Source organism: Penaeus chinensis, chromosome 18 (genome assembly GCF_019202785.1).
Source record: "Penaeus chinensis breed Huanghai No. 1 chromosome 18, ASM1920278v2, whole genome shotgun sequence".
NCBI classification, from domain to species: domain Eukaryota; kingdom Metazoa; phylum Arthropoda; class Malacostraca; order Decapoda; family Penaeidae; genus Penaeus; species Penaeus chinensis.
This window is the reverse complement of record NC_061836.1, coordinates 27,281,145-27,306,182: the sequence shown is the minus strand read 5'-3', so window position 1 is coordinate 27,306,182 and position 25,038 is coordinate 27,281,145. Positions and strand designations below refer to the sequence as shown.

The following is a 25,038-nucleotide window of genomic DNA, read 5'->3' as shown; positions in this document are numbered from 1 at the left end:
TGGAAACAAGTAATTCACACATTTTGGATCAGTAATAACTTTCTTCAATTCAGTTTTATATATATAATAAAAGGATAATGCATATAACCTTAAATTTTCTTCGTCCATCATTTCAAGTTCAATGGATTTTTAGCCTTAAAAAATAGGAAGGTATACAAGAAACAATATCCAGTCTATCTACTTTATTTTCAAAAACTGATAGTAGACAAGGGACTTTGAGTCCCGACAGAAAGGTGAAGGAAAATAAATAGCGCTGAAACCTAAAAAAAAATAAAACAATTTCTTTATTTTACTGGATTTTACCAAAATATATATTGGTACAATCAGCTAGCATTTTTTTCCCTTTTTTACTTTTTTTTTAAATTCACATTGAAATAATTGAAAAAAGACAACAAAAGAGCCTGAAGATTTCCCAAAGTTTGTGCTAGACTTAGACTAAAATACCTGCTCCTCTGTTGCTCCACAAAATGTCACAGTTCATTACTATCTCATTACACCTTAAAAAAAAGTTTTCCTGGAATATATCTACAGCACATGGTAAGTCTCTTTATTATCTTTTACAAAAATTTCTCCTACAAGAATTTATTGAAAAATACATAAGTATTTTTATTGCAGCTATTATAAGTATTTTTGTAAATATATACCATTGATGAGACATTAAAAAAATACAGCATCAAATAAAAGCAACTGTATCAGCAGACTTTTCATAATCCCTTTGTACTTGAAAGTCTATCATTAAAAAGATTTAAATTGTTACACAGTACTTTGAATAAGCCTAATACAAAGGGTCCCAACAGCTTAAAAATTGTCCTTTCATACTAATATTATAGCTATTTTTGTTACAAATTCGTACAAATGAAAAGATAAAATAAAATATTAAAAAAATGTAAATAAAATAAGTTGACAATGCTCTAGAATACTTATAATACAGCAATGACCAGCTCCTTAAAATACAGGAGCAATTTCATTATCAAAGAAAGAGCATTTCTACTTAGCATCTAATGTTTGCCTCAGGTCTCTCCTCTTCTCTTTCAAGGTACTTGTTCAGACATCTTATGCCCAAGGAGTCTAATAATCAGAGTCATCATCATCATCACTTAGGGCATAGGTGATTACTTTCTTTTGTCGCCCAGACCGCTCCCTTGGGGCAACCTCAGAAATATTGAAGTCGTCAGACACGTTCAAAGCTGCTTTACCCTGAAAATGATAAAATTTAGAATAAATAAACAAAAACAACAACCAATTACTTTATTACCTTTCTTTCTCTTTTATTTCATTTATTGAGCCTTTATTAGGATATAATTCATAGTAATCTCCTCACCTTAGGGGCTATGTCATCAAACATGTCATCTGAATCAGAGTCATTCTTCTTCTTTGCAGCAGCAGTCTTCTTTGGGCCTGGCTTCTTCTTGGGCTTGGGCTCATCATCCGACATGTCATTGTCAGGGGAAGCCTTCTTCTTGGCACGGCCTCCTTTCTTCTTGGGCTTGGGCTCATCGTCGGACATGTCATCTGGGACCACAGTAGCCTTCTTCTTAGGTGCTGGCTTTTTCTTGGGCTGTGGCACGCTGTCGTCCTCACTACTGCTGTCATCCTTGGTGCGCTTCTTGGCGGGAGCTTTTTTGACTATTAAGGAAAAGAGGAAATAACCGTCACACAACCTTCAACCTTTCCCCTTTCTTAGAATATGAAATGGAGTAATGTTGATATTACTCCATTTTATATTCCAAGATACTGTTAGTAAGAAAAAATCTATCCTGTGTCTCTATAAAACAAAGAATCTCTGTGCAAGCAACTGAATTACACTTACTGGCAGGTTCAGGTTCATATTTGGGTGGGCTTGAGGATCCCATCATTGAGTCAAACAGATCTGATGCTGTGGGTTTCTCTGTAACATCAAAGATTCACCTTTTATAGCACCGCCATTTGTGAAATTCCAAGTTTTTTTTTTTACAGCCACAGACAAAAGGAATAGGTATAAATGTATAAAAGACAATAGTCAACATCCACCTCATTCCAGGAAGGAAAGTGGGCATTCTCAATAAAAAAAATTAACTAATTAATCAATCTTAAACAAATCTCAATTTAACATTTTATTAATATGAGATTTAACTTGATTACATTATGAGAAAGAGGATAATATAATAGGTCTCGAAGTGCTTTAACAGGATCACCTTCTTCAGAGATACTTCAACATTCAGTTACACTTACCTTGCGCAACAGGTACAACAGTGGTTTTCTTGGGTTTTACATCAAATTCTGAATCTGTATCACTTATAACGACCTCTTCTTTTGGTTCTACTTTCCTGGAAATTAAAAAAAATATATATATATATAGATATACATATTAATAATCAAACCTTCATAATACAAGTTTAAATACATTTGTTTTAGTTTCATATTATGATACTGAACTCCCAATGTATATCTCATCTTTCTTTAAAATCTAATAAAAAAAATATATATAATTTTTGCATAGTTTCTCCTACATATCTCAATTATATATAGTTATTTCTGAAAATAAATAAATAAATAAATAAAAAAGGGGGAAACTCACGCAACAGACTCTTCCAAAATGGACACCTGTTGAGGTGCTGCGTCTGCCTCTTCTATACCAGCATTGTCATGAAGAGATTCATTACTGTCACTATCTTCATCTTCACTGAACTGGAACTTGATTTTGGCTGCTGAAAGAGTATGATATATATATATATAATCTTTAATCAGACCGACTAAAAAGCCAAAAATTACCCACCATATAGTGCATAATGTAGGACTTTCAACTGATAACAATCTTGAGATGCATTTCATCCTTATGTAGATTTATTTCATCAACCCTCAGATGCAAGATGGCATGATATACAAGTCATGCCCACTGTGATTTCAGTTTATTGATTTTATTTATGCACAAGAGCAGTTACCATAGAGTCATTTACCAGTCCTAACAATCTCATCTTTTATCCTTTTCCTTGATTTACTTTTTTCAGTATTGCTAAAAGTACTCCTAATTACATTATAATAATCATAATGTCTACAACCCTTATAGTAATAAAAACAACAAAAAATATCATGACTAACAGCATTAGAAACAAATCAGGTGAGGTCACATAGCCTACTAACTGACCCATTGGTGCCTGAGAATGGGTGTAAATAAATCAACAGCAGATATACATGTACCAGGGGACAATGGATTAATTTTGTTTACTAAGCCTACTTGATCTCACCTGTTTACCATCTTCCTTGATTTTTCAGGGAAAAAATATTTTTATTACTGTTATTATTGTTGCTATCATCATCATAATCATCATGGTTAATCATTACCATCCCTATCATTATCATTATATCTATCCTCATTATTAACATCATCATTATCGCTACTAACATTATTTTCATGATCAACAATAATACCAGTACTATAAATATAAAATTTCTTTACAAAAATCCAAGGTATGATGAAAATTAACCCATTGCTGCTCGATACATGCCCTGTAGTTTTGTAAATAAATAGCTCCACCAATAATACTACCAATAATACTATTAACCCATTCGCCCCATGTGGCAAGAGTACATGCCATGCCCACTGTAAAACACGTTTATTTATTGTATTTACACATAGATGGCTCTACTAGTTCTTAATCACCAAATAGCCAGTTACCAGAACTACCTATCTCACCTGTTTACCCTTTTCCTTCACTTTAGGAAAGGGTCTTTTGTATCATTTCATTGTCTAAAATATTTAAATGACAATTCAATATAATCATAACATCAATACCAACAATAACAGTATCGATAGCAATGTTATTAAGAAGAAAAACACATTTTCACGCCAATTCAAGGAATGGGAAAATCATGATCGGTAACAAGGGCCTACTGATAGACTCCTTGCTGGCTGAGCACATGTGGAGCCATCTGTATGTAAAAAAATTCACCAAAAACTACAGGGGACAGAACATAAATCCAGGGCGAATAGGTTGATACTGTTAGTGTTAACATAATTACTGACATTATGGTTATTGAATGTTACCGACACGATCAATACCAATAACTAGAGGGTGGGGGGGATCTCCCCAAACACCAAGGACTAGGGCAAACACAAAAGATCAGTTACTGACTCTGTAGTGTATGTAAACAAAATTAATAATCTAAAATCTGAGAACTGGGCAAAGACGTAAACACCCTCTCTGTATCAACAGGTAAATAAACCACTCCAATAGTGAACAGTGTACTCCCGGAGTCAATGGCTTAAATGTCCTAACACAAGCAATGGGACAAAAATCAACACAACCTACCTGCAGTGCGTCTCCCTGCAGCACGTTCTCTCGGTTGGACATCATCAGCATCAATATCATCATCCTCATCATCATCCTCAGATCCTGATTCCCAAGGATTCTTTCCTTTCTTCTTCTTTGGAGATCCCTGTTGGAAACAGACACATCAACATTAACTCAAATAAAAACAGAAACTTTATCAAACACCACATCCAATAGAGTATTTGTATGAAAAAATACTGATGTTCCAATATTTAGCCTAGATGACACTTGTCTCCTTACTCCAAGTAGCATTATTATCAACTTGCATATAGGATAATACCAGACAAACTATATAAAGTGCTACAAAAAGAGAGATTTTGTAACATCTAATCACTATTTTGAGAAGGAATCTTTCCTGTACCTTCTGTGGATATATTTCTTTGGTAAGCCAGTCATTGAGCTGACTTAGATACTTGCAGAAAGTTACTTACCTTCTTGAAACTGAGCTTTGTTTGCTTCATACCATCACTCTTCTTTGCCTTCGCTTTCTTCAAGATCATGTCAGGTGAATTTCCTAGCCGTGCAGAAAGGGATTTGCCAGTGTTAGCAGCCACAAGGTCATCAAAGTCATCATTCTCTAACACTTCCTTCTTTACCTGCTGAAGATCAACATTTTCTTAGTACATTTTAATTCACGTCTATGTAAACAAACCATTCTTGAATTAACACATTGCTGCCTCAAAATATAAATTTAATTAATATCCTGTAATTCAAAAGGGGACCACATTACATGACAAACACTTTCTACAGTCAAAAAGCACAATCAAAAAGTATTTTCATGATAGCCTTATACTACTACTTACCCGTTTGCCTTTGTTTTCCTTTGCTGCTGCTGCTTTTTCAGCCTTCTTCTTCAATTCTGGGTCAATGGAAGGAACTACTCTTTCTCCAAAAGGTGATGGCATTGTCTCATTTTTCAGCTGTATCCAAAAATAGAAAATGTTTTAAAGAAATGTTCTCTTGAAAAAAAAAGAAGAAAAAAAAATGTATATAACAAAGAAAGATAAAAAAAAATATGGTGACAGTAAATTTTCATAAAATCCCAAAACAGAAAAAAGGTAGATATACTATTGGACCTTAAGTTACAATCTATTTCACTTGACTCTTAATATGAATAAAAATGGAGACATTGCAAGACCAATCAAAGCAAAATAAATCATGTATAGTGAAAAGCATATTTGTTTTTTACAAATACATAATTCCCTGTAGATATACATCTCGAACAGAGTTGCTACTCAATACTGAAGCGAAAAGCAAAGTTGTAAAGCAGAGACTACACCAAACATTTGTATGAGAAAAACAGAGCCATAATTAAGATGCTGAAATTTATCTCTTCTTAAACCAAATGAAACTATAACATTAATATAAACAAGCCTCACATTGACAAATATCAAAAACTTTTTGTAAATCATTAATGTAAACATTTTCTAAAGATACAGATCATGAAAAAAATAATACAGCCCTATCTTTCAAAACACAGCAAATAGCGAATGAAAAGCTTAACATCCACAAAAGTATACAAAAACCTATACAAAATGGGAGTCACACAGGAGTGAATGACCTCTTTGCTATAAAGGAGTGATAAATTTTGGTCTTCACAGCTTCTTTACATAATTATCATTTAATCCTCAACACATACAAAACTCAAAAGAAGAATGCTATGCATGAACAATTAAGACCTTGTAACATGTAAAATCTTGCCAAATGAAGCAGCAAAAAGCTTTTTAGACACATTCAGAGACAGAACATAATTGCAGCCAATTTGAAATACACAACAAAAGCTACTTTGCATTAATAATATGATGAGTTTTGAAGAGACAGAAGCTGAAAGTAACATTGTTTCTACCCTACAATTCTACATGCTTCATCAAACTTGAATACACATCTTACCGGATCTCCACCTCTCTTCATTGGGCCAACAAATAAATAAAAACAATAATGAGATCCTCAACACCATGTGTAACACCAGCTGACAAGTACCAAGTAAACCATCAGCAACACCTGTTATTTTTCTTCTGCATTAACTAAAACCTAATTGTACCATTCAAATTGTTACAAATATAGGATGACAAAAGGTAAAAGAAAGAGTCCATGAAAAATGTAACACTTGACAGTTATTCTGATCAGACACACACACAGAAACAGTCACAGAAACAATCACAGTCACAGAAACAGTCACAGTCACAGAAACAGTCAGTCATAGAAACAGTCACAGTCACAGAAACAGTCACAGTCACATTCACAGAAACATTCACAGTCACAGTCACAGAAACAGTCACAGTCACAGAAACAGTCACAGTCACAGAAACAGTCACAGTCACAGAAACAGTCACAGTCACAGAAACAGTCACAGAAACAGTCACAGTCACAGAAACAGTCACAGTCACAGAAACAGTCACAGTCACAGAAACAGTCACAGTCACAGTCACAGTCACAGAAACAGTCACAGTCACAGTCACAGTCACAGTCACAGAAACAGTCACAGTCACAGTCACAGTCACAGTCATAGTCACAGTCACAGAAACAGTCACAAAAACAGTCACAGAAACACACACACACACACACACACACACACACACACACACACACACACACACACACACACACACACACACACACACACACACACACACACACAAAATTTGACTATCCATTTCTTTCAGATCTAAGCTAGATAAACAAAAATTGAATCTAAAATTACAAGTATGAAAACCCTGCACACTATATGCACCAAAAATAGATAATCTCAAATTAGAAATGCAGTTATCATACACTCCAGGACATGTAACCAATTTTAAATACGAATACCAGGGTTTATATAGATTTTTTTTTTTTTTCCTTTTTTTATCTTCAGTAAAATGCACTTCCACAATGTCTTATTTGGAATTAGCTTCACAAAAAATGCACAATAACTGTTATAAGAGTGATAATATAAAATGACAATTCCTATCATAGCTTATCCACACCAGAAATTGTCCTACAGATGACTTAGTTCTCACCTTCTTTATTTTCTTGCTTCCCGTGTTGCCCTTTTTGTTGGCGGCTGCTTCACTATCGCGCTCCTCTTGTTCTACTTCATCAAGCTGTAGGTGAGAGATACAATGCAAGTTATGTTGATGACTACAGGTATTCAGTCATTTTGGAGGATCTATCTCTCAACACAATAACAAATATTTATTATCTACATATCATTAACCCACTGAATGTGGATAGTGTGATTACAAGCCATGTCCAATGTAATATTAGCTTAGTGTGTTAGACTCCTTGGCGGCTACTTGTGGAGTCATCTGTATACATCAAAAATTCACAAGACTACAGTGAACAGTTCATAACCTAACAACCACTGGTTAAGAGGAATTATTGCTTATCGTAAATCAGAGAAAATAGTACAAAATAGTACATTATATCAGAATTTTGTGCCTTAGTCCAAGCACACCTGTGAAACTATCACAAATCTAAAAGATATTAACTACCAATAAATATCAGCTACTGCTTTTGAGAACTCATTACTTATTCTACTAAGAATTTCCATAGTGCAAGTATTACAACACTTTACCTTCATAAGGAACTCATCAAGATCATTCAACCACAGGTTGTCTGGGGTCTTCTTCTTGAGAACTTCTAATTCTTGAGTCTTCTCATCTCGTTTTTTAAGAAGATCATCTATCCTTTCCCTGGTAAGGCTCCACATTGCCATGCCAAGCAAATAGTCATAGTCAGGGCCCTTCGAATCCACTTCTTCCTGATCAGACTCAGACTGCTGCTCCTCTTCCTCCTGCAAGTTAAAAAAAAAAAAAAAAAAAATTGCTGTAGAACTATTTCTCCATCTTTATATCTACAAGCCTACACTGATCTGCTTAAGTGCTCATTTAAATATTTCACAGATAAATTTCAATGACAGTAATACATCAAAATGACATAACAAAATAGAAAATATTTTCAGAAAGTTTAATATTACAGATGGTAAATAAAAGCATAACAAATGATAACTATTGACAAATAATGGACTAAGAAAATCAAAACTGCATAAAATACAAAATTGCAACATGTTGACATACCATAGCAGCTTCTCTGTCTTGCACTCTCTTCCATGCCTTGACAGGATCAGAATCAAAGCCCTTGCGTTGGAGTTCAGCGATCATTTCTTTTTTCTTTTTGTTCTCAATCACTAGACGTCCATCACACTTCTCTAGGATGAACCTTGCCTAAAATAAATAGAAAGATTTAGACAGATATCTTACATTAATCATCTTTTAATTTTAAAAAATGGAATAAATAGTAGTAAAACCAATGGTAAAAAAGTTCTTGAGTGACCAAACTAGCAAAACAAATCCCTACCCCTCTCCCTTAAAACTTTCCAATTGTTTCTCAAGTTTCCATACAGTAAAGTAAAAAAGAAAAATACTAACCTGGTTGGACAGCTTGGATGCTTCAGCTTGAATCATGCCTACTAAATACTGCTTTCTCTTGCTGTAAAACTTGAGGCGCAGATCAAAGAACTCACGGAGGATTTCTTCTACAGCCTCAAATTTCCGTAGAACACCATTGTGGTCAAACAACACCTATCAAAACAAACATTAATGAATGCATGATAAAACTGCAATCTATGTCCGTCTCCTGGTCAAAAGCTAATAACCACAGCATACTTCTCAAACTGACAATACCTGATGTAATAAATTACATAAAGAATTTAATAAAATAATACACACAATTCTAGAACTTCCTCAGAAAGTACCCTAAATGCAGGCTCATGAGAGTCATATAATCAACCTTTCACACTAACATTTACTATCATTAAGTCATAATGTTCATTTTGTATCACTAACAACATATGATAATGAAACTTGTGTCAATGTGTGTAATATAAGTAATATATGATCTGCCATTTCAAATCAAGTACATTTCCATAAAATAAATCCAGTCAACACATACCATGGAGTTTGTGGAGAGAGAAGATGTAAGTTTAAAGGTTTTGTGAAGGCCTTCTTCCATGGCCTTGCCTAACTTGGCTTCTGATATGGTCACTGTGAAGCGTACTGTCGTGTCAGTGTGATATTCCTTGTAGTCACTGAAATTAAAAAAATAGTTAGGTAAAACAAATCCTTTTCAAACTAAGAAAAAATCTCCATGAAGTCAGTCTATAATTTCACATTGCAAGTATTCAGTTTCACATGAATTTAACTTACGTAATCATGGCTGGAGATTTCTCTGAACTGGCAAGCATACCCTCCAGGATGGTCTCTTTGTATGCTTGGGTCCAAACTCTGACTGGCAGTTCAGTGATTTCTATTTTGTTGCCACCCAAATTTGCAACTTCTCCATGCACAATACATCTTTGTGAATCAAGTTCTTCAACTGTGCCTCGAAATCCTTGAACCATGGTATCTAAAATAAAATTTACATTATCAAGTTTAATATATTCAAAGACTAAGAATATTAATCCACAAAAAAAATACAAGTATTACAATAATGAGAGAAACCAAACCAATTACCATTCGAGTTGGCTCTTCCCCTCTCAACATTCTTTTGAGATTTTCTACAATTTCTCGAGGATTGTAGTTGTGGATCCTGGTACTCCAACCTGTACCAATACCTTCTGCACCGTTGACCAACACCATGGGAAGGATTGGCATGTACCACTCTGGCTCAATACGCTGGTTGTCATCAAAGTTGCTCTTTAACAGGGGATCATCATGAGGATGGAATATGTACCTGGCTAGTTTGCTGTGGGTAAAGAATAAATATACCTTTATAGTGCAAAGTCAGGATACATGTCCATGTAAAATTAATATAATTTATATAATCATAGACCTCAAATGATCACAGAATTGCACATAGTCATCAAAATATTGTTCATTTGGAGAAAAATTAAAGGTAATAGCACTGGTAATCTTAAAAAAATAAAAACATATTTCATGTATCAACTGTGTGATACTTTGTAAAAATAAATTAACAAATAAATTTTTAAAAATATAAAGTTGTGTGTGTTTAGAATCAAGTAAATGTCTCACGATCAAAATTCTATACCTCAACATTGTGAAGATGTATCGAGGGCTGGCATGATCCTTGCCTCCCTGCAGTCTAGTACCAAACTGACCAATGGGCTGGAGTAAGTTGATATTGTTTGACCCAATATAATTCTGAGCCAAATTAATAATTGTTGACATGAGAGATGCTTCACCGTGGTGGTATGCTGAATGTTCTGCAACTGAGCCAGCCAACTGAGCTACTTTTACCTCACGTTTGTCATTTCGTTTTATACAAGTGAAGAGGACCTGTAAATGAAAGTTACTTCATTATTGTCTTTTAGTTTTCTTTTATCAGTTTTTTAAAGAAATATGATGAAAAGGATCATGAGATCTGATGCAGCCCACGTGCATCTGAGGGGTACAATGAGGAGCAGGATATTTTTATTATGCAAGTAGACCTGGATAAGGACAAGGCAAATTGTATGGAGAATATTTAAGAGTAACACCACCCACAAGTATACGTCTGGCATCTTTTCTAACCATTTTCTTTTGGTTGGATGGAACACTGAAAGGGTGAGCAATGTTGTGGGAAGGGAAGAAGTTAAACCATCATTAGCTACCATGCCTATTTACTAAAGTCAGGATGGAAAGAGTAGCTGACATAAGAAAGCAGAGCAACCTAATTGTGCCCTTCAAATCTCTAAGTGGAGAGATGAATATAAGCAGTTATAACAGGTTCAATGTGGGGAAGCCAAAGTATAGCCAAAGTATGGAAAATAGGTAAATGAATAAATACTAGTAAATACTTAATCATGACTTATAAATTAACTATCCTATAAGAAAAAAATTTGCTTCCACAAAATTATAAACAAATTTCAACTTATCAACAAACCTTTCTCTGACCAGGCTTTAGACCATCAACCAAGCATGGAATGGATCGCTCATTATCAAGGTTGGAGAAGAGAACCAATTCCTTATTGACAAAGTCAGTGTATGAGATAGCTCTGGTGTCACGCTCGTACAAATACACTTCTGGTAGACCCAGTTCCTTCCGGCGTTTGCACTCCTCCATCCACCCTGTCAACCACTCCTTACGCTGTTCAATGGCTTTTTTACTAAAGGCCTGTAAACCAAAGTTAAGGATATAATAGCATATTAAATATATCAGAGCATAAAGTAACTACAGCAATAAGAACAATAAGAAATACTCCAGCTATGATACCAACTGTATTTAGATTCTTATTTAACCCTATCACAATGGGAGCCCCCAGCATCATATCAAACAATGTGCTCAAGGGAACAATCAGAAGCAAGGAATTTTTTTTTTTGTAGGGGGCTAAAAAAGGAGACTTTAAGCCAACTTTTATGAGTCTAAAAACATGAAAACCTATTTAGATTGCATTATTTAGAGCAGGTTCAACTGCAGATGATATGAAGATATCATCCTAGTGTGAGGGGTGCTCTAGTATGACATGATAGAACTACATTTTGTCACGAATGGATTAAGAATACAAAATGACTAGTACAATACTCACCATTTGAATGGAGTGGTCATCTTGTGCCCCACCATAGTTGAAGCGGATTCTATGTCGCACCATATCATGAAAGTACTCTTTAGCTTCCTTTGAGGTGGAAGTACCCAAACCTATACGTAAAGAAAATTATGAAGTATTTAGAAAGAACAAACAAATACAAGTCTCTCAAACTTCCTTTCAATTTCTTATAAAAGTAATTACAACTTTATAACACACTAAATAAAAGAGTAAGACATTAGGTTCTCTGTTTCTCAAACACTAAGTTTTGCACCTCTAAACCAAAAAATAAATACCTTTGTAGTACTTTATCTTGTAACTAGGCCAGTTATCTTTGTTCTTCTTCCATTCCTCAAATTCAGGTAAAGAGTAGAAGGGCAGTTCTTCCTTGCCCTTTGTGGCCTTGACAATGGGAGTAATGAACTCCTCCATGAAAGTGTGTCTGAGAAGGGTGGGCCAGTTGTGGTGGATGAAGTTGATCAACAGACCTTTGATGTGAGAACCGTCCTGGAGAGAAGGGATTTAATAGTTCCATGAATCTCTATTCTCCCTCCCTTTATGGAACTGGCTTGATAATCAAATTTACTTAACATCTTTTATTCATTAACCCTTTGCCACTGGGTGGCATGTATGTATATGCCATGGTATGCCTGGAATATATTCCTGGGTCCTGTTTTCCGGGGTCATGTATGGTCAGGCTGTACATGCTATGGTACCGACATGATCCCCTGACAGCAGGACCCAAGCCACTATGAATACAGCCCAGGGAAGAGGGCTTTCATATCAGGAAACCACCCAGCGGCATTGGGTTAATAGCAAATATCTTTTTTCTTCCAACAATAAAGATTTATAGACATATTTACATAGATTATAATATTCTAAGGAGGATAAGTAAATTGATATTAACACAACCTTAATGTACAATGGAGACAAATTTGAATATAACAATTTCTTCAAGTAAAGACTTGCAACGACATGAGATCCCTAAGTTTTCCCAATGAGCATTCTCCCACCTGATCCTGATCTGTCATGATCATGAGCTTGCCATAGCGGAGACTCTTCAGGTCTTCGGAGTTCTCATACTTCTTCTTGTACTGTAGTCCCAAGATTTTAATAATGTTGTTAATTTCAGCATTTTCTAAGATTTTATTGTGTGATGCTTCTCGTACATTCAGCAATTTACCTGAAAAAAAAAAAAAAATTGCTAACTGACAATACAAGAGCAATAAGTTACTTTCAATTTTGATACTCCAAGGCATATAATTCAAATAGTCTTTGAAAAATACACTTAAGGGGACCACCCCAGCTGAGGCCTACCTTTCTCCAGTCATTTGATCATAAAGAGATAACAGTTTTAGATAACTAGTAATTTTTTTTTTTGCATGTTATAGAGTATATAATCATTTTAACCCTGCCTCTACATGGGTAGTTTAAGCCAAAGAAATTTTTTTTTTTAAAGATTTTTTATAACCATCCTCGGTACCGTCCACAGGTCATTTTCTTTCCCCGAATTACCTTAAAAATCTTCTTCATTTAGATCAACTCTATGCGAAGGGCATGTAAGATCCTGATTTTTTAATTTCCATAAATTTTTTGGGGGGATGACTGTTTGCCATTGTGAACTATTTGTGTATTTTTTTTCTTTTATGCAATATATATTTTATTGCAATTTTTCAGAATTAAAAAACTGGAATTCAACATCCCTTGCACATTCTGATACCACTGTGAATGCAACCAACTGATTTCAAGGTGAATGAAAATTATGAACACTGGACAGTACTACAGCTTATGTAAACAAAGCTGTGAGAACAGGCCATTGGAAATATGGATACCTGCCAAAGTTTGTTATCTCTATTATTTTTTTTGGTAAATCTAATTATTATATTAGGAAAAAAAAATCTCAGTTATTGTTTTCAATATGGGCCATGTTTTGCAAAGATACCTTTTTGTTTTTTTCAGATATGAAAGTAAATATTCCTGTCTGAAACATTTAACAAACGCATTTATTATAAAGAAAACCAATCTAGACCAGATTTTCTTTCTAATCAAGAAATGGAGAACTGTGGATGGCAATATCACTGCAAAATTATTGTTTTCATATTTTCATAGCATGAATACAACATATCAGTCCAATTTTGAGAATTATAGAAACACATGTGTAAAATAAGTGGAGTGCAAGAATTACCAAAGCTGTTGAATTCTTCCCTCACTTTAAACAAGGGGGGAGGGAGGAGGGTGCTGATCAATGGATGATTATAATTTTTCAAGGATTATATGTAAGTAAATACATGCACATGAGGTTAACCATTTCCATCATCCTCATTGAAAAGGAATAAACCCATTTTTGCATAAAGGAAAAGCTATTATTAAAGTACAGATCATACTAAGTCACCTCACCTCTGAGCGGGAAAACCCCGTATCTGTCTCTTCCAACCACACCAAGTCCAGCAACAGCTAAGGCTTTAGCTGAGTCTCCCTCAGTGAGGATGAGAGTGCAGTCAGATGAGAATTTTGTTCCAGCATCATTAGCATCCTCTAGTTTGGGAATACCTGTGAAGACAAAGAATATATAATAAAATCTTGGGATATCATCCACTCAGCAATTTCCTCATGCATTGACATTATCACACTGTGAAAGTTATAATAAACTGCATAACCAACATCCACAATGACATTTTCATGAGGTTAGGGAGTCTTAACTTCAGACTGAAAAAAAAGTACATGGAGGTAGAGTAAAAGATTCTAATACTATATCTATATGTAGGCAATATAAACAAAATGCATATTTCAATACAGCCTAATTCACCTTTCAGTTTGTTTTGCTTCCTGTTGGCACATTTGGACTGTAGCTGTGCTTGCTGCTTAAATCTTGCCCACGTCATGACTGCCTCAACAATGCCGCACTTCATTACATTGTTTATGAATTTGTCTGACAAACTACATTTGGATCCAAAACTTTTGGCTTGGAGAGTCATGTTCTCTTTTGTCTGGGAGTCGAAGGTGGGGTTCACAATCAAACAATTTACAAAGATCCACATGTGGTTCTTAATCTGAAAGAATACATTGTTCTATTAGTTAAAGCTGTAAGATGACTTTTTAAAATGTAAATATGTGAAATGATAGATAATGTAGAATAAGAAAAAATTATGTAAAAAAAAAAAATAGTAAATAAAAAAAAAAGATGGTCTCACTCTCCTTAACAGCATTTATGGTCTTTATATTACTTTCACGGTATATCCATTTATTCAATTTCACTTATCTACTTTAATCAGTGACAATATCAGAAATCTCTTGGCATCATAGACTCCAGTGATTTCTGGCCACCGTCCAGCCACTGGGAGAGGGAGTCCACTACATGTAGCAGAACTTCCCACTTGACCTGCTCTAGTACATCACCACACATATAGCCGTACCAGGCAGATCAAGTGGTTTGTTATGACGGCTATAAACACAACCCAGCTGTAATGGGTTAATGTTTCATCTGGAAAACAACCTAGAAACTTCAAACAAATAAGAATCTGTAATAGGTTTTCCAGCATTACCATACCTGGAATGGTTTAATCTGCACACCACTCTTGTTCTTCTTCTTGAGTGTTTCAGTAATGTTTTTCACAATCATGTCTGTCACGTAGTCAATGTGACGTCCACCCTAGAATAACATGAAACCTTAGCCAAAACAGTAACAAATACTTATGACAGATATCTTTGAATGTTTAATATAATCATTTGTCTGCACTCAACATCAATAAAAAGGAAAATATGAATTGTCTGACAGCAATATACATACCTTAGTAGTGGCTATGCTATTTACAAAGGACATCTGCTGGAATCCTTTGTCAGAGAGAGCCACAGCCACCTCCCACCGCTCATTAACATTCTCATACACAGCTTTCACTTGGTTATCAGCATCATCCACTTTGTCTTTCAGGTACAAATCAACATAATCCTTGAAGTTTTTCACCTATTAGAAGAAGAAGGAATTTTAATTCACAGTAAACAGTACATCACGATACATCAAAGTCTAAACTAGAGAACCACAAATCATTGCCAGATGTATCAAAAATACAGCACAAGAAAAGGGGAAAGCCTGGCTTGTATTCTTACCGGGACACGTTTGCCATTCAGATACACTTTGACTCCTTTAGTTGAAGCTGCAATATCATAAGCTCTCCTGGACATTAGAGATACAATGCCGTTATCTAAGGACTCCATCTTAAACTTAACAAGATCTGGAGAGAATGTAATCTTTGTGAAGTCTTCACCACCATATTCTTTGATCTTTGCATCACTTGTCTTGCTCATGTTTGTTCCCCAGGTCTGAAAGATAAAAGTATTAAAAATAATAAAAACGACACTGGAAACTTATCCACAAAACCAAAATAAACCTTATTACCACTTCATAAAGGCAATAAAACACACGATTTTACCTGCTTGAAATTCTTCTTGTATTCTTTAGAGGCGGTTTCTACAACAAATTTGTTACTGAAGATGTTGCAAAGCTTGGCACCATAACCATTTCGACCTCCAGTAACCTTCTGTTCATCATCATTATAGTTTGAAGAAGTAAGGAGGTGACCGAAGATCATGGTGGGCACGTACATCTTTTCATCCTTGTGCATGGCTACTGGGATACCCTTTCCATTGTTGAAGACTGATATTACATTATTCTCCCTGTAAGATATTGTTAAAAATGATTAATGATATTCATATACTTAGTAAATAAATAGGGACTATACACACCAAAGTAAAATAAATAAATAAAACAAAATAAAAGTAAGAAAACAGTTGTTCTCCATGATTAATTCACTCCAAATATAAACAATTTCAGGAAAACAATGTCCTCTTTTCATTATACTTACGGGTCAATCTCCACCTTGATAGTGTCCATCCCAGGGTCTCTTTGCTTGTTGTCAGCAGCATTGACTAAGATTTCATCAAAAATCTTGTAAAGACCTGGGACAAATGAAATCTCTTTCTGCACAATCCTGTCCGTCTCAGTGTCAAATACCCACATTTGTTCTGTTGTGAATTCCACAGAACCTGAAAGATGAAACTTTATGAACTTAACTGTTTTTAAATCAAACTACAAACAACTACTTAACTGTCTTTATATCAAATTACAAAGAACTAAAGATTTATTAACCCAACGACTACTGGTTTATATACTGTCCCCTGTAGTTTTTGTTAATTTTGTTATGCACAGATGGCTCCACATGTGCTTGGCTAGCTAGGAGGCTATCAATAGACCCTAGTAGCTGCTCCTGATTTCCCTATTCCTTGAATTTACAGGATTATTTTTTTCTCTCAAATACTATTAATGCTGATATTTTTATTGATATTAAGATTATTAAATTGTTATCAATATATCAATAACATTAAAGACAATAAAATAATACACATAAATCTTTCAAAAAATCAAGGAAAAGGATTAGGTAAGACTAATAACTGACTCCTTGGTGACTGAGCACTTGTAGAGCCATCTATGTGTAAAGAAAATAAATAAACATTTATTACAGTAGGCATGATGGCATTGTAGTTTTGCCATCCGTGTCCATTGGGTTAAAGAAATGTAAAAATCATTGAGCAGAAAAACATTTAATATCTTTCATACTGACATCTTATAAAGACAGATAAGTCATTCAACACTCTTGCACAAGTCCTCCTATTTCAACTTGAGAAATCCAATGTGCACTTATAAATCAGTAAGAAAACAGGGGATTCCTATAGGAGAGCTGTACTTCTATCTCTGTGTAACGGAGATAGAAGTTCTAGTTAGGTAAATTCTACTTACAGCAGTCACTATCACTAACTAATATTGCATTCCTTATTAATTACAGCTATGTAAAATGCTTAATGTTTATGTAACTTTTATGAAACAATAATTGAAATGGCATGTAGGGAGGGGGGAGCCCTTCTTTTTTATTCTCTTAACAAGAGCATGGTCAATTAATGAGAAGTTTAATAATAATGTGACTAACTCATACTCAATTAAAAGACTAAGAACATATCAATAATTTCCTTTAAAATCTGGGAGGGAATTTTACCTACAGATGCAAGAGGGAAGGAAGGACAAAGTCCTGCAGGGGGCGTGGTAGTAAAAAGGTTATGAACCACTGATTTAGATGATACACTTAAGACCCTAAATAACTTACCAATATAGGTGTCTGGACGGAGCAGGATGTGCTCAAGCTGAGTCTTCTTTTGGTAGACTGTCTCCACTGACTTGGGCCCCTTCTTGGCAGCCTGTTGGGCCACCATTGCAGGGGCTGGTATGTTGTTGGGGACATCCTGAAATTCACATGAGACAGTTAGTTTAAAAAGTTTACTTGAAGACCTTTGCAAAAATCATTTACTATATTTAGAAAATTATTTCATACAATTATTTCTTTGAAGTTCTTTGCATAAAATAATTTAATTTGTACTATAACACTTTTATATAAAATGTTTAGACCAAAAAGACTAAAAAAAACTAGTGAAATCAGTGTCTCTGAATCAATCAATAAAGAGGTTTACCCGATAAAACAACATGGGTAAAAAAAATAGTAGCTATACCATTAAGTTAAGTCAAAACCATGACAGTAAATCAATATGAGAGTCAGCTGCTCAATTACTTTCTTGCAAAGTAACAGTTACATCATGAATTTCAAACAACAGGCCTAACATCAGTCAATGTATTCCCAAAGCTACTCTATATGTCTGTATCACATGAAATTCTATTATTTCTTTAAAAAGTATTGAATGAACAGAAAGAAAGCAATACTTCAGAGCACAAAATATATTTTGAAAATCAAAAAGCAAATTCTAAATCTAAAAAAATTCTAGGATTCCTTTCTTTTTATCCTACACCAATATACCTCTATAGATATGTGCAAACTTACAAATGCATGTGCATTTGTGTGTGTGTGTGTGTGTGTGTGTGTGTGTGTGTGTGTGTGTGTGTGTGTGTGTGTGTGTGTGTGTGTGTGTGTGTGTGTGTGTGTGTGTGTTTATAGATACACTTATATATACATATATATACATACATATATATACATATTTATACATACATACATATACATATTTATCACATGTTTATATATGTACATCACACATTTATATAGATATATATATATATATATATATATTTATATATATACATACTTATACACATATTTATAAATATATACATATATATACATATGCATATATACATATATATAAATATATATATACATATATACATACATATATAAATATATATACATATATATACATACATATATAAATGAATATACATATATACATACATATATGTATATATACATACATATGTACATATATCTACATATATATACAAACATATATACATATATCTACACATACATATACATACATATATATATATACATGTATACACATATATATACATGTATATACACATACATTAAATTAGTATACTATATATATACAAACACATACACATACATATGCAAATATATATATATATATATATATACATATGCAAATATATATATATATACATATCTATATTAATATATATATATACATATATATACATACATATACATCCATATCTAAATGAATATATATATATACATACATAAAAAAATTCATATATACTAGATAATATATACAGCTATATATGTATATATATTTACATATACATACATATACACATTTACATACACCTATACTTACATCTATACACAGATATCTATATATTCATTTATATATACATAAATACATAAAATAAATATATACACATATTATACAAATAGATAATATATATCACAAGTACATATTATATTACATCTCTATATATATCACATATATATGAAAATAAATAAATATTTATACATATGTATATAAATATGATATTTATAATGTATATATGTATGTATACATGTGTATATATATACATATACATATATACATACATATTCATATATATATATACACAAAAGTACATATACATATAAACATATATACAGATACCCAAATATGTATATACATATACATATATATATATACACTAATACACATTACGTATACATACCCATATACATAAATATACATATATATGTATACATATATACATTTACGAATATAAATATACATATATATATGAATATATATACATATATATATGAATATATATATACTTACATGTATATCAATATATATACAAACATATATATCAATATATATACATACATATATATCAATATATATACATACATATATATCAATATATATACATACATATATATCAATATATATACATACATATATATAATATATATACATACACATATATCAATTAAAATACATACATATATATCAATATATATGCATATATATAGCAATATATATACATAGATATATATAAATATATATACATACATATACATAATATATACATACCTAATAGATATACAAACAAACACATGTACATATAAATATATTTACATATATAAATATAATCAAACATATACATATATAGATAATTATACGCATACATTTATATGCATATACATACATTTATGAATACATATATATATATATATTCAAATATATACATATATATATTTTCATATATATACATATATATATTCATATATATACATATTCACGTATATACATATATATCAATATATATGCATATATATATAGCAATATATATACATAGATATATATAAATATATATACATACATAAACATAATATATATATACATACATAAACATAATATATACATACCTAATAGATATACAAACAAACACATGTACATATAAATATATTCACATATAATCAAACATATACATATATAGATAAGTATAAGCATACATTTATATGCATATACATACATTTATAAATACATATATATATATATATATATATATATATATATTCAAATATATACATATATATATTTTCATATATATACATATATATTTATATATACACATATATATACATTTATATAAACACATATACATTTATATATAGGCATATATACATTTATATATACACATATATAAATATGCATTTATATATACACATATACAAATATACATTTATATATACATATATATAAATATGCATTTATATATACACATATACAAATATACATTTATATATACATATAAATAAATATGCATTTATATATACATATATATAAATATGTATTTATATATACATATATATAAATATGCATTTATATATACACACACATATATATATACATTAATATATTCACATATATATACATTTATATATTCACATATATATATTTACATTTATATATTCACATATATATATTTACATTTATATATTCACATATATATACATTTATATATTCACATATATATACATTTATATATTCACATATATATACATTTATATATTCACATATATATATATATATATATATATATTTATATATTCACATATATATATACATTTATATATTCACATATATATACATTTATATATACACATATATACACATTATATATACACATAATTACATTTATATATAAACATATATATATATATAAAAATACATTTATATATAAACATATATATATATATTTATATATAAACATATATAAATACATTTATATATTCACATATATATATACATTCATATATTAACACATATATATATATACATTTATATATACACATATATATATATACATTTATATATACACATATATATATATACATTTATATATACACATATATATATATACATTTATATATATATACACACATATATATACATTTATATATACACACATATATATATTCATATATATATATATATACATTTATATATACACACATATATATACATTTATATATACATATATATACACATTTATTTATACATATATATACACATTTATATATACACATATAAACATTTATATATACACATATTAACATTTATATATACACATATAAACATTTATATATACACATATAAACATTTATATATACACATATAAACATTTATATATATACATCTATTTATACTTATATATATTAATATACACATATATACAAATATATACATTTATATATACACATATACATGTATATTTACATATATACATTTACATATACATGTACATATATATACAATATACATACACACACACACACACACACACACACACACACACACACACACACACACACACACACACACACACACACACACACACACACACACACACACACACATTTATGCTTACATATACATTATATATAATATATATAATATATATACAATATATAATATATATCATACATACAATATGTGTATATTTAACATATATAATACATATATAACATATACACAATATATAAAATATATACAATAAATATATAATATATATAATATATATAATATATATAATATATACAATATAAATACAATATATATATAATTTATAACATAAAATTATATACATGTAAAATATATAATTACATATGTAACATAAATAATTACATATAATATATATAATTATATATATACATATAATATATAATATATATAATAACATATATATAATTTAATTTTATATAATATAATATATATATATATACAAGTATATATAGAATTGTATACAATATAATTGTACATAATATATATAATCATATATATAGTATTTATAATTATATATGTAATATATATAATTATATATGTACGAAATATACATATATATAATATTACAAGATATACATAATAATATTACAAATGTACATATATATAATATTACACATATACATATATATAATATTACAAATATACATATATATAATATTACAAATATACATATATATAATATTACAAATATACATATATATAATATTACAAATATACATATATAATATTACTAATATACATATATATAACATTACTATATAAACATATATATAATATTACAAATATACATATATATAATATTACAAATTACATATATATAATATTACAAATATACATATATATAATATTCAAATATCATATATATAATATTACAAATATACATATATATAATATTACAAATATACATATATATAATATTACAAATATACATATATATAATATTACAAATATACATATATATTAATATTACAAATTATACAATATATATAATATTACAAATATACATATAATATAATATTACAAATATACATATATATACATATTACAAATATACATATATATAATATTACAAATATACATATATATAATATTACAAATATACATATATATAATATTACAAATATACATATATATAATATTACAAATATACATATATATAATATTACAAATATACATATAGATATTACAAATATATATATATATATTACAAATATATATATATGCATACATAATATACATATATATGCATACATACATACATACATATATATGCATACATACATACATACATATATATGCATACATACATACATACATATATATGCATACATACATACATACATTTATATATACATATATATACACATTTATTTATACATATAATATACACATTTATATATACACACATATAAACATTTATATATACACATATTAACATTTATATATACACATATAAACATTTATATATATACACATATAAACATTTATATATACACATATAAACATTATATATATTACATCATATTATACTTTATATAATATTAATATACACATATATACAAATATATACATTTATATATACACATAACATGTATATTTACATATATACATTTACATATACATGTACATATATATACAATATACATACACACACACACAACATCATCAACAAAACCACACACACCACACACACACACCACACAACAACACACACACACACACACACAACACACAAACACACACACAAACAATTTTGCTTACATATACATTATATATAATATATATAATATATATACAATATATAATATATATTCATACATACAATATGTGTATATTTAACAACATACATACATATATATGCATACATACATACATACATATATATGCATACATACATACATACATATATATGCATACATACATACATACATATATATGCATACATACATACATACATATATATGCATACATACATACATACATATATATGCATACATACATACATACATATATATGCATACATACATACATACATATATATGCATACATACATACATACATATATATGCATACATACATACATACATATATATGCATACATACATACATATATATGCATACATACATACATATATATGCATACATACATACATACATATGCATACATACATACATATATATGCATACATACATACATGCATACATACATACATATATATGCATACATACAAGCATACATCCATCCATCCATACATATATGCATGTATCTGTGTGAGCATAAGTATGCACTGGGTGATTATTTACTGCCATACTTTATTTATGACAAGGGAGATATATGGCTTTTAATACATCAATAATAACTCCTAAAATAATAATTTCTATATTGACATTGTCAACATGAATGAACTGCCCTGATAATGTTAAAGATGCAATTTGTTTTTAAGAAAGTTTGTACTTGGCCATTAAGTTTTTTTTTGTGTGTTCCATGACAATTAATGTGGTGTAAGAATAAAAACAAAACTATATGAAACAAATCTATATAAACTATGTGAAGTAATAAAATGTTATACAATACAAAGAAATCAGGAAGTTGAATATAAAAGGATTTTGAACAGAATGAAAAAAAAACAAAACAATACAAGACGGTTGTAAAATATATTTCTAAGCCAATACAAGAGAAATCCTCCGGCAAAATATCACTGTGTTATTACCGAGTGTGGTTGGTTTTGGGAGGTAATGAACTTTGCTTTGACAAGACGGGAATTTGAAATCACTGAACGTTGAAGATTAGGGAAGTCAAAACTACTCCGGCAGCCCAATTCAAAAATAACTTTACCTATCAACTCCACATATTGTTAATTTGCAAAATTCTCAAGCTCCTATAATGACTTTTTTTCGGTTGCTTCATAATTTGCCAGTTCCTGAAATCATGCAACTGACCTCGAGAACATGACCTGACAGTCGGGAAAAGAAAGAGAGCAACTTCTTTCTCCGCACTAACCTGCAACACAGAAGCCATCTTTTGACAGCAGGTGCGCCTGTGCCTTA

General features: G+C 30.4%; 1 protein-coding gene across 1 annotated transcript in view; it reads right to left on the bottom strand.

Annotated features, from left to right (window-relative positions):
- Positions 1-167: 167 nt before the first annotated feature.
- LOC125034553 (DNA topoisomerase 2-alpha-like) overlaps positions 168-25,038 on the bottom strand; it is a 26,048-nt gene continuing 1,177 nt past the window's right edge. Inside the window, 29 exon segments of the mRNA XM_047626434.1 lie at positions 168-1,197; positions 1,322-1,626; positions 1,811-1,888; positions 2,212-2,306; positions 2,558-2,687; positions 4,290-4,416; positions 4,742-4,909; positions 5,114-5,230; positions 7,310-7,393; positions 7,867-8,085; positions 8,369-8,515; positions 8,720-8,872; positions 9,243-9,378; positions 9,497-9,674; positions 9,677-9,695; positions 9,803-10,034; positions 10,338-10,585; positions 11,172-11,402; positions 11,815-11,924; positions 12,108-12,318; positions 12,825-12,994; positions 14,209-14,361; positions 14,618-14,861; positions 15,359-15,460; positions 15,599-15,772; positions 15,916-16,128; positions 16,239-16,482; positions 16,671-16,851; positions 17,964-18,099. Of these exon segments, the coding sequence (XP_047482390.1) occupies positions 1,069-1,197; positions 1,322-1,626; positions 1,811-1,888; positions 2,212-2,306; positions 2,558-2,687; positions 4,290-4,416; positions 4,742-4,909; positions 5,114-5,230; positions 7,310-7,393; positions 7,867-8,085; positions 8,369-8,515; positions 8,720-8,872; positions 9,243-9,378; positions 9,497-9,674; positions 9,677-9,695; positions 9,803-10,034; positions 10,338-10,585; positions 11,172-11,402; positions 11,815-11,924; positions 12,108-12,318; positions 12,825-12,994; positions 14,209-14,361; positions 14,618-14,861; positions 15,359-15,460; positions 15,599-15,772; positions 15,916-16,128; positions 16,239-16,482; positions 16,671-16,851; positions 17,964-18,099 (4,734 nt within the window). The 3' untranslated portion in view covers positions 168-1,068.